Genomic DNA, 12269 nt, shown 5'->3' with positions numbered 1-12269 from the left:
TTCCTACTTCCTGACAGATTTCTGAACCTAGGAACGCTGGTAAGCAGGTAAGCAGGGATGAGGAGCAGCATATGAAGGACGTAAGTGCAAACATGTACACTTAGCAAGTATCCTAGAAGTCAAGGATTTGGTTAAGCACTCACAGGAATGTGTGGTGTGGTGCCACACTTAACTCAGATTCCTGTGCAATGGGTCACATTCATATTACAAATATTTGCTTAGCATCTGACTAACTTTAGTGTCTATACTTATACTTTTTCTGGCCAGTGTTTACAGAAATCCTTTACCTATGACCAAGTTTCATAAAGTGACACTTTAACTTTCTGCAAACATTTGGTTTGCTACTCAGCTTTGACTAGCTAAAATAATCAGTTTGACATGATCCATTCCACAGGTGGGGTTGATTATATTGCATTATTTATAGTTTAGCTCACAACCTCAGATAGTGGATTCAAATAACATTCTCAAAATTATTCCCAACAATCATCTAAATACATATTCGTTTTTACTGCTATAGCAAATATTTTTTGAAACCAGAAAGAAGCATAGCATAGACAAGCTAATAATTTGAAGCGGAAACTAGTCATTTGTACAAACTGTAAGTCTCCTCATAATTTTCGTAACGAAAACTGAGAAAGTGTTAGTCATCCTTGGCTGAGCTATACTCAATTCTACATCTTTTCTAAATATAATAAAACAACAAACAACCTTAAAGTACATTATTATTGATTAGACATGATTTCTTAAAGCGGTTTTTATCATCTCATTTAACTTTGGAGCTTCCAGACAATAATGAGTCACCAAAAAGCTATCATTGATTTATACTGCACATTAGCACATCAGGTTTGGCCCAAGAACTCTGTGGGTCCAGAAGGAAAAAGAAAGACGATTACAAGTGAGCCGTGGCAGAAATACTCTGAAAACGCCTATCTGTATTCACGGTAAGCAATTAGGTCTAATGCGAGTATAATGAACATTCAGGTTCATTTTATTCCAAGGACCTGTTTCTGTTCTTGAAGCTGCGTGTAGAAAGAGTCCTTAGGGTTAGAATACTATTGTGGGTGATAAAACTTTGCTTGGCCTTTGGGTATATAAGGTAAACATTTTACAGCACAAATTTACAGCTATAGATAACACAGCATCTGATCAATGTTAACACACTTGGCGTTTAAGGCTAATCCACATTGGAAAAACAATCATCTCCAGGATGAAGATCAAATATCTTAACACAGTGTCACCTGTCTGAGTTGCTAGAAAATATTTATTTAAAAATCGATCCATAGGATGTGTTTTCACATTTGTCAGTTTCTTTCCACTTGCGTGCTAGAGGGAGGCACTTTAACAGTTATTAACTGTCATTCTAGGAGTAAAAGACACCGAGTTTCAGCAGTGATTGGTAAATACGGCAGGGAATTAAAATGAAATTGGAGTAAAAAGAAAGTAAAAAAAAAAAAAAAAAGACTAGTAGTTATCACCCACCCATGCCCAAATAAGTGAATATACTACAGCTTCTGATGTTAAGGTATCATGGTTTTGCTGTTTGGGCTTGTAAGGGGTTTTAGATATTGACAAGTACTTTGAGTCATGTTTCGAGTAAAATTTCAAAATGTTGTATTATGCATAGGTTCCAAAGTGTCAGAAACACCGAAAAGTCGAATAAAACATATTAGAAGAGCTTAGGAAAACGTATAAAAATTAAAAGGCTAAAAAAAAAAAAGACACTCCGTTTTAAACGCGTAAAAATAAATCGAATTGGTTCGCGGGACTCGAATGACTTTTTTTTTTTTTTTTTTTTTTTTAGATAGTCGGTACGTACTGAACCCGCCACAACACGTTGAAAAGTAGGTCCTGGTACACACTAAGGAATATCCAACCAGGTAGATACATGAGGGTGATGAGGCCCATGAAGTTGAGCGGGTAGTGAGAATAGTCCCAGGAGCAAGCGCCGCACGTGCGGAGGCCCAGGCCCCAGCACAGCTCCCACGCGTAGATGAAGGTCACGTAGAGGGGCACCCGCCGCCAGGCGCTCCAGCCGCGGCCCCGGTGCAGGTGGAAGTAGAGTTTCTCCACCACGAAGCTGCAGCTGCCGTACATCAGGAAGGACCAGAGCGACGTGTGGCCGCTGGTCGGCCCGTCCGCCTGCCCCAGCCAGTTGAAGAAGAAAGTGAAGAAGATCTCGTCCAGAAAGCCGTGCATCCCGAAGAAGAGGAAGCGGAGCGGGTCCGGCAGCCCCCGAGCGGGGGCTCCCCCGGCGCCCCTGGTGCCTCGCGGCGGTCGTCGCCGGCCCCCTGCGCCCGGGGCGGCGGGGGGCGCGGCGGGGGGCGCGGCGGGGGGCGCGGCGGGGGGCGCGGCGGGGGGCGCGGCGCGGGGCGCGGCGGGGGGCGCGCGGCCAGGGCGGGGGCCGCGGCTCGGGCGGCCCCGGTACCGCAGGCGCAGGAAGCGCTTCAGGAACACTTGGCAGTGGTAGAGCGCGAGCGCGTACTGCAGCGCCCAGCGCAGCGGCCCCGGCACCCCCGCGCCCCCCGCCGCGCCCGGCCCGCCGCGCAGGCCGGCCAGGGTCTGCAGCGCCACGTGGGCCGACGGGTAGACCAGGAAATTGAAGACGAAGGCGCTGGGGCAGCGCGGCCGCTGCAGGTAGACCTTCTCCAGGGCGAAGTGGGTGAGCGAGTGCAGCAGGCAGCGGTAGGGCGAGGAGAACCCCAGCATCCGGAGGTCCGGGCTGCGAGCGAAGCGCCGGGCCGAGGACGCCAGCACGTCCAGGGTGATCCCGTGCATCCCGTAGAAGTACAGTCGCATCCAGGCGGGCAGCGCGGCGCCGGCGGCCGGCGCTTCAGCAGTGGACAGCGGCTCCGGGCGGCTGCCGGCAGCCTCGCGCCCCCGCCCGCCCGGGCCCCCGGGGCGCCGCGCCGCGCAGCCCCTCCGCGCCCGCCCCTCCGCGCCCGCATCGCTGCCCGCCATGGGCTCGGCAGCTGCCCGGGCGTGGAGCTGCGGGGCCGGGCCGCCGAGGCCCCCGGGGGCGCGCAGGGAGCTCCGTCCCGCCGCGGCCCGATGGCAGCCGGAGCCCTAGAGTCCGGGAGACGCGCGGCCGCCCAGCTCGCGGAGCGCCCCCTGCGGAGCCCCCCCGCGCAGCTCCCCCCGCGGAGCCCCCCCCCGAGGAGCTCCCCCCGCGGAGCCCCCCCTGCGGAGCTCCCCCCCGAGGAGCTCCCCCCGCGCAGCCCCCCCCCAGGAGCTCGCCCCGCGCAGTCCCCCGCGCAGCTCCCCCCGCGCAGCCCCCCCCGCGGAGCCCCCCCCGAGGAGCTCGCCCCGCGCAGACCCCCGCGCAGCCCCCCCCCCCCCCCCGCGCAGTCCCCCCCGCCCCGCGCCCTGCCCTCCGGCCCGGGTGGCTGCAGCCGGCCGGCGCCCGCGCTCCCTCCGCGCGGCCTAAGGAGGACTGGAGGCGAGGTCCGCTGCGAACCCCATCGCCGCCGCCGCGGGCTCCCGAAGCGGAAAGCGAGCAGCGACGCCCTCCCCCGCCCTCCCCGTGCTCCCTCCGGCGCGCCCTCTCCCGCCCTCTCCCGCCTCCGCCGGGCCCCCTCCCCCTCCCCCTCCCGCTCCGCCCTCCGCGCCGAGGCCCGCGGGGTCCCCGCGACCGAGCCCGGCGGCGCCTCTCGCCCTCCTCCTGGGGCGGCGTTGGTGGGCGGCGGGAGCGGAGAAGCCCCCAGGTGTGACCGCGAGCTGCGCCCGCCGCGTGGGGTGCCCGGCGCTCCCGGCGCTCCGGGGCGGAACCAGGGCCCGGCCCGCTGGCGAGGCGGAGGCCTCGTGCCACACAGCGGAGGCCGGGCCTGGGCGCAGGCTGCGGGGCCGCGTTTAATGATGTTTAATGTTCTGACTCGAAGCCGGCCGCGTCCCAGGCGCAAGGAACAAACCCGAGACTCCGTGCCGCCCGCCCCAGCCCAGACGTCGCCTGCTTCACTTTTTCACTCTCTCCCCCCACAAGCCGTGTTCCTAGGTTAGTCTGCTCGGGGCCAAGACAGAGGTTCAAAGCTCCCCAACACCCCCCCCCCCCCGAGTTATGAAATGATCTGAGGCCACTTGGGTTGGACGTTGCTCTGGCTGCCGCGGAGGCTCTTGTCAAGAAGGGCGCCCTTGAGGGATCCCTGGGCGGCGCAGCGGTTTGGCGCCTGCCTTCAGCCCAGGGCGTGATCCCGGGGTCCCGGGGTCCCGGGATCGAGTCCTGCGTCGGGCTCCCCGCAGGGAGCCTGCGTCTCCTGTCTGTGTCTCTGCCTCTTACACCCCAGTGCTGCTTTTTCTCCTTGCAGAACTAGATCACCCCAGAGATGAAGACTGAGAGTGACATTTTTTAATTAATTATTAATTGATTAATTAGTTAATCTATTTATTTAAGGTAGTAATGAGAGAATCTAGAACTTTGGTGTGTTGGGGGCTGCGCTTCTTTTAAAGATTTTATTTATTCATGAGAGACAGACAGAGGGGCAGAGACATAGGCAGAGGGAGAAGCAGGCTCCCCACAGGAAGCCCTATGCGGGACTCGGTGAGGAGTCTCAGGACCCTGGGATCACGACCTGAGCCAAAGGCGGATGCTCAACCACTGAGCCGCCCAGGTGGCCCTGGGGGCTGTGCTTTATAATCCAATTTTGAATCAGGCCTTAAAATTGAAAAGAAACTTGGAGGTAAATTATATCTTAAGGTATATTTTACCTTAAGGGATTTATACTCCCCTACCCCCTTCATCTGTAGGCAGAAACTAGATAACAGTTCTAATCTGAAAGGAGATGGGATGTTTCTTGGATGGAAGGCTTTCTGGGAATTCTTTTTTTCCTCCTGGAGAAATAAATATTCTGAGGCCAATGCCCCTATTTTTAAAAGCAATCTCCACCACACTCCCTCCCTTTACTTATTTCAACCCACTGTGTTAAAGTCTATAGTTGCTAAATTGTCTGTGACTTAGGTATGAGAGAAATAAAAGTATGATGAGAAGAAAAATTGTTAAAGTGATATCACTTGTGTAAGGGCAAAGTAATGACTTATTCTTCTTAGTTTTGTTAGCTTGTGGTTTATTGGCAGACTTCCTTTGATAACTGTTAGTGGGTGGAAATGGTCCTGCCAGGGACAAAAGCCTCAGGTAACAGGCCTGTCAGACCAGCTGCAAAAGAGGAGAGGGTTAGTTGCCCAAATGCCTGAGCAAGTACAATGAAGAGAAATAATAATGTTGTTAAAAAAAAAAAAAACTAAGTTCAGCTGAGTAAATGTGAAGATCTCATCGACTTTAATCAATGATTCATGAGTTGGGCTGCATCCCATTTAACAAACAGAAATGAGCTCCAAGGAGCTATACAAAATGAAGACTTTTATAGGCAGAAACTAGGCAGGACATGGAAAGTTATTAGTAAAAGCAAAGAAAGAATTGTTTCAGGCAAGGTCATCTTCCTTCGGGTTGGGGGGTCTGTTGTGCAGACCACCACACGTAGTACTGATCAGGAAATTCCAGACGGTGATTAAAAGTCACATTTCTGTAACTAAGTCTTGGTTTGCTGTCTTAGGGCAACCGACTCCATAGTGAGTCTGTTATTATTATTTTTAAACACTGTAAACATTTTCATGAGCACTTACTATATACAAGATGCTAAATACACTGGGAAAATAAAGAGTTTTAAGATGCACTGTTTAAGAAGTGTCTACTCTAGTTGGCAGGATAATAACCTACCATATCTGTGTAAAGCCTACCTATGATTATTACTAGTAATAATTATGACCAGCTAGCTCCCCTTGATCAATAATTTTGCTTTCCACAGTCCAAAAGCAGATGATCTTCCTTCTGATGTATCATCGGAAGGTCAGTAGCAGCCTAACACTATGCCATTCACCTCACTTTGTCTCATCACGTAGGCATTTTATCATCTCACATCATCATAAGAAGGATGAGTATAGTACAGTAAGATATTTTGAGGGAGAGAAATCACATTCACATTACTTTTATTAAAGTCTAATATTATAATTGTTTAATTTTATTATTGTTGCTGTTAATCTCCCACTGTGCCTAATTTAGAAGTTAAACTTTGATATTGGTAAGTACGTACAGGAAAGAAACACAATATGTATAGTATATATACTCAACACTGGTGGTTTCAGGCTTCCGCTGGGGGTCTTGGAACATATCCCCTGTGGCTAAGGAGGGGAACTACTATACATACCAATGAATATATTTGAGTTATTATTTTACTAAATAAACTCAACCCCGGGCCCAATTTATCGATACCAAAAAACAAATGCACTTGTCCTCCAAAATTGCTATCCGAGCAAGGGAAAGCACTTCATGGTAGTATAAATATAGCCATTCAAACATGCATATATTAATTCACTATACTAAACTTGAATTGTTTTCTAACAGTATACTAAACTTCCAGGGTCTAAGTCCTCTTCTAAGTCCTTTATTTATTATAAACTTTTTTTTTTAAGATTTTATTTATTTATTCATGACAGACACAGAGAGAGAGAGGCAGAGACACAGGCAGAGGGAGAAGCAGGCTCCATGCAGGGAGCCTGACGTGGGACTCGATCCCAGGTCTCCAGTATCAGGCCCTGGGCTGAAGCTGGTGCTAAACCCCTGAGCCACTGGAGCTGCCCTATTATAAACTTTCTTAAAGATGCAAGGAAAACCTTGAAAGGTCTAATTTGATAGTTCAGACTAGTTCATCTCAGGGAATGTAGGAAAGTCTTTTGGATTAAACACAAAAATTAGGTATCTTCTATTTCTGTATTTTTAGCCTCCACACTTAACAAAATTTCAATTTTGTGTATCACAGCATGTCATATGAATTATATTGGTATAATAAGACATGTATAAAATTTATGCACGTATAGTACATGCATGTTCTAAACACGCTAATTTTTTAAAATTAGGGAATATATAATAAAAGCTTGTGTCTCACCACTGTTGTCAATGTATTGCTCTGCTAAGTGGGGAGTGGGTTAGATTACTAAAAATCTCAATGTTCTAGGTCCTTTTTTTGAATCTGTTTCTCATTTCTCCAGGAGAAGTAATGCAAAATAGAAATTAACAGTTATAAGTCCATAGCAGAAAAAGCAGCTATTACCTGTTATTCTATATTTCTTTTTATATTTTTGTTGTGGCCTCGCCTTAGTTATGCCACTTCAAAATGTATGAAACACTAACCTTTTTAAAAAGTAGACCAAAAGGATAAAAGGAAAAGTTTTAAAAAAGGCATGAAACAAAGGGCAAGGAAACTATTCATTATATAACTTGCTATTATTAATTATTTTCACTCATTGCCTCATTTAAAAAAAAGTGAATATCTTCTACCATTCTGAAAAGTTAGCCCACCAATGATACCAATCTTTGTTTCTGCTTTATCTTCACATTGTTCTTTTGTTTTAAACACTTCATTGCTGGGTTTCCAAATGGAAAACTGCAGCACGGCTTTGCTGATCCATGATGATTTTATAATTTACAATGGTTGTATCAGAATCTCCATGATCATAAAATGCTTAAAAGCATTTCTGTGTTGGTCTTGACTACTACAAACATTAGGTTGCAAAGATCCACCTGTTAAAGCAGCAACTTGTTGGGAGTTGGTGGGCATAAGGGTGAGGGAAATTTAAAAGTAGGAAACAGGAATCTGCAATAAAATAACATGAGTTGAGACTCCTTAGGTTAGAGAGTAGCCATTCAAAGGATGTTTTGAAGCATTGTTCTTCCATGGAAAAGACAGTCTTCTTTGTCCTCAGAAGCTGGGAAGCTGTCTCAGTAACCACCTGTAGAGATGTAACAATTCTGGACTGGCCAGGTTGAGCTGTGTAGCTAGTGTGACCAGGGAGAGATCTGCTAATTAGGAGAAGGGTCCTCTGGAGGATTATGATAATCTTCAGTGAATTGTTGTCTAGTGAATATGAGGTCATGGTTGTAGTCTTTTAGATGTGCGGAATGCCTGAGACCTTTCATTGCACACCAGAAGAACAAAGGAAAGTGAGGGGAGAGTACAGCATTTAGAAGAAAGCTTAAGGGAATTTCACTAGGGTAAAGCATGAATGTAATGACAGAAGAAAACAGTAAAAGGCAGCAGCCACATTAACACTAGATATAAAAACCTTTCTTATTATAGATCACATTATACCCATACACCCCCATCCTATATACTATAATCACCAAACTAAGAACACCCGCTCCAGGAAGGCTTGCAATTGCTGAATGCTAGCTCCCTAAAAATACTACCAAAATAGCCTGTTGCTAAGGCAAAACTGAGTTTGTTGCTTATCATGCATGGTAAGTAAGCTTTCTTCCTTGACAAAGTTTTAATAGCATCTTGGAGCAGGAAGGACAATGTTGGACTATTTAAGTGGTTTTTGGGTTTGAGTTTAAAATGGGCCTTTCAATACAAGGGCTTGATTAGAATTAGCTAATGATTATGATAAACTGGTTTTGGCTTGGTGGACATAAGATGAGTGTCTTGAGGTGAGTGTTTCAGAAAGCATTGAGACTCAATAAACTTTTATCTCTCTGCTCCAGAGCTTCCTAGAATAAAAAAGTTGTGTTGATGAAGACAGTAGGAAGTCATGTTAATGAAGACAGCCAAACAATAATGTCATGGCCACGTAGACAATAAGCTTTAGAGATGTCTGATCTTGGGTTCACACAATCGAATAGTGAGGACCAGTTTGGAATCTGAGGAGAATAATTTGAGTAAGGACAGGTAAAGGTAACAAAGAAGCAAGGCTGACATTGAGTTTAGCTAAAATGATGCTCATCCTTAGTGTGTGTGGAGGGCAGGGGAAGGGAGAGAGACATTGATTGACAGTTCCATAAAAACAGCCGTGTAAAATATTTGTCTGCATATGTCTACAGTTTCATTTACTTTACCTATACTCTTCTTTTTCTTTTTTAAAAATTTTATTTATTTATTTGACAGAGATAAAATAAAAAGAGAGAGAGAGTGAGAGCACAAGCGGGGGTGGGGGAGGGTGGGTAGCAGGAGAGAGAGAAGTAGGGTCCGCATGGAGCAGGGAGCCTGATGTGGAGCTCCATCCCAGGGTTCCTGAGCCGGAGGCAGACAACTGACTGAGCCACCGAGGCGCCCTAAGGAACAGACTTTGAATAAATTCTTTAAATTCACAACACTTAAAGAAAAGCCAAGAGAGCACCAGGCTGTTTTGGAAAATCTTGCTTAAAAATTTCACTTTGAGCAATATTCAAATCAGAAACACTCCCTTTGTGTAATTTCTGCCTGCCTGCCAGTGACTCACCTTCAGTGCGCAAGGAGAGGATTTCCCCTCCCTAGTTAATTCCATTATGTTTTCAGAGGAAGGAGTTTATTTTGAATAAAACTACTTGGGTACATTGGTTGAGGTTTATGGGTGAGAGAGGTCATCACTGTCAATGGATACTACTTAATGCGCACCTACATGTCAGCTGTGCACTTCACATAGATTATCAGTAATTCCTACAACTGTTCTCTTATTTTTTTTGAACAGATATTGAAACTGGGGCTCAGAAAAGTTACTTGCTCAAGGTCTTAGCTAATAAGTCCAATGCCAACAATGAAGTCATTTCCACTTGACATCGCAGCTCATTTGTCCACACACTGTGTTGTCTCCTATGTTCTTGTATTAAAGCCACCTTGAATGAGTTGAAGTTGCAGATTTAATAAAAAAGATCATTCTGTTTATAGTTCTAGTGGGCATTCCTTTAAGAATCCCTAACCCCTCCCCAGCTACTCCATCCCTTTGGCTATCATTTTAATCATTAACCTATGCAATCTTTCACATCCTTGTGTTGTTACTGTTCAGTACACTTATTTATTGTGCCCCACTTTCCCCCTTCTGGGTTTCATGACAAATTAGTAATGGCTCTTCATTTGTACAAATGTGGCTGTCTGGAAGGGTTTGCTGTTTGGTGTGGAATAGAAGATAGAGCTCAGATAATAGGAAAATAAGTATGGAATGCAAATGTATTCCTGTGCGCTGTTGGGACATGTCTCTAGATATCGAAGTTCAGCAAAATCACACCCTGCTATTCCAGTTAACACATCTATTTGTGGCTGCCATAACCTAAAAACCTAGGCATGCTTCCGTGCAGAGACTTAACCAATAGATTTGCATGTGTTCATCTAGTTACCCAAGTCCACTCGTTTTTTTTTTTTAAGATTTTATTTATTCATGAGAGACACACAGAGAGAGACAGAGACAGAGACACAGGCAGAGGGAAAAGCAGGCTCCACGGAAGGAGCCCGACGTGGGACTCGATCCTGAGTCCCCAGGATCACACCCCAGGCGGAAGGTGGCGCTAAACCGCTGAGCCACCCGGGCTGCCACCCAAGTCCGCTTGTATCTGGTCTCCAAAATCAAGTGCATATTATATTTCAGCATCTTCCGTATGAATCATACATGGCATTTTCATTCTAGAATGTACATGGGGCATTTCTCTCTTTCTGGGGTAGTAAAGGTAATATATTTTATAGTTTAACACCTAGTTATGGTACTTCTTAATTTTTTTTCAGTCATTATCTCATTTTGTCCTCAATCTTGTGACAAACAGAGCTATTTTTCTAATTCATACTTAACAGGTAAAACGAAAATGCAACTTGCCAAAACTCACACGCTGTTAATGACAGAGTTGTTTCTCATTTAAAATCCAAAAATTCCTTCTTCCAGACTACACTCCCTATCTTACAAAATGTCTCCAGCCCACTGGAGGGTTCTAAGCGCCCACCCTGGCTGTGTGAAACAAGCTCACTGATCTGGGCTCAGAAGAGAGGAGTTATTTTCACTTGAATTCTAGGAGGAAGTGAAGGAGGCCTGAGTCAGTCCTGTTGGCCAATAGCCTGGATTTCTTAGGCCCTCTGTGGAGGATGCAGTTTCTAGAACTCACTATACTCATTGGCTTCCTTAGCTAAGTTGCTGGTTCTATTTCCTGCCACCTGGCGATTACCTAGTGGTTTTCTTCCTTTAACTGTAGTTATTTGGCCTGACCTGTGTGACTGTTTCTTCTGAGAATGGTCGTGTTGGTGACATTGCTTTCCTCTGAGATTACGACTGCCACAACTCTTGCTTTAGAGAATATATATTTCTTATATTTATATCCTATATAAATTTTATTTATAATAACTAAATATAAATGTATGTTTAAATATATTTTTCTTCAACACACAGTTATGGAACACTTATGTGCAATATTTTGTGCTATATCTTGGACATAAAAAATGAATATAACAAAGTCTACTCCTCTTGAAGTTTCAAGTATAGCTTACTACAAAAGATATGCTTGTCTATTGAATGAATTGGAAATAAATATATGTAGAGAGTAAAAGAAGTACACATCCCCCGTGATACCGCCACCCATAGTTAACCACTGTTAATATTTTGGTATGTAGGCTTTCAACAATATTATAGTATCACCAAAAAGAAGATTATATTATGCATTCCTTTTATAATTTATAATTGCTCTTGTCACTTATTGGTGATTAGGGAGCATCTTTTCATTTGATAATCTGCTACATCATGGATATGACGACAATAGATTCCTTTGTAGAGATATCCCATAATTTGTTTAGCCAATCCCCAATTTTTAGCTAGTTAGGTTGTTTCAAAAGTTTTGCTGCTATAAACTTTTATGTGACAAGCATTTCCTTAATTATCTTCTTCATGTAGCCATGTTTATTTACCTAGACCACATATCCTTAAAGTTTAAATAGAGAATCAAAGTTATATACATTTTAAGGCTTTGGTGCGTGCTCTCTCTCTCTCTCTCTCTCTCTCTCATATAAATAAAAATCTCAAAACAAAAAAAAGGAGACATACACAAAAAGGAGATCATTCAACTTCTGTGGATTCTAATGTTGATTTAAATGAGCTACTGTTTGGACATTCTTGACCTTCACTGATTACATTATATATAAATGAAATCTAGTAGTATTGATATGAACTAGTCATGATAATAACCAGAGCGAAAAACTAACTGAGCTCCAAACAAGTTTTTCTTCCATCTCTTCATCCTTTCCTCTTGCTAAGGAAGTCTAGGGAGGAGAACACTTCTTTCTTTCTTACTACCAGTCTGCCTAAACCCTATCCTGAACCTCTTTCCTAGCAATCTTTTTGTAGAAAATTATGGTTCTGAAGGGCAGAAAGGAAGAAGAAAGGGGAAACATATACGAATGCAGAGAGCAGTTGTGACTGTGTCTGGCCTTCCAACTATTCCTTACTCTCACATACACGGCAGACATAATTATTGCTGCATGTTTTCCCATTAAGTCCAGAGT

The 12269-nt window shown here is 45.2% G+C and overlaps 1 protein-coding gene across 1 annotated transcript; it reads right to left on the bottom strand.

Moving 5' to 3' along the window:
* Positions 1-382: 382 nt before the first annotated feature.
* Positions 383-3185, bottom strand: TMEM229A (transmembrane protein 229A). The gene has a single exon (XM_041727305.1). It carries the CDS (start codon positions 2956-2958, stop codon positions 1798-1800), a length of 1161 nt encoding a protein of 386 aa, XP_041583239.1. The 5' UTR covers positions 2959-3185; the 3' UTR covers positions 383-1797.
* Positions 3186-12269: the final 9084 nt, after the last annotated feature.

This window comes from Vulpes lagopus, chromosome 13 (assembly GCF_018345385.1).
Source record: "Vulpes lagopus strain Blue_001 chromosome 13, ASM1834538v1, whole genome shotgun sequence".
Classification (NCBI taxonomy): Eukaryota; Metazoa; Chordata; class Mammalia; order Carnivora; family Canidae; genus Vulpes; species Vulpes lagopus.
Note: the sequence above shows the minus strand (reverse complement) of the source record. Positions and strands in the feature narration are given on the sequence as shown.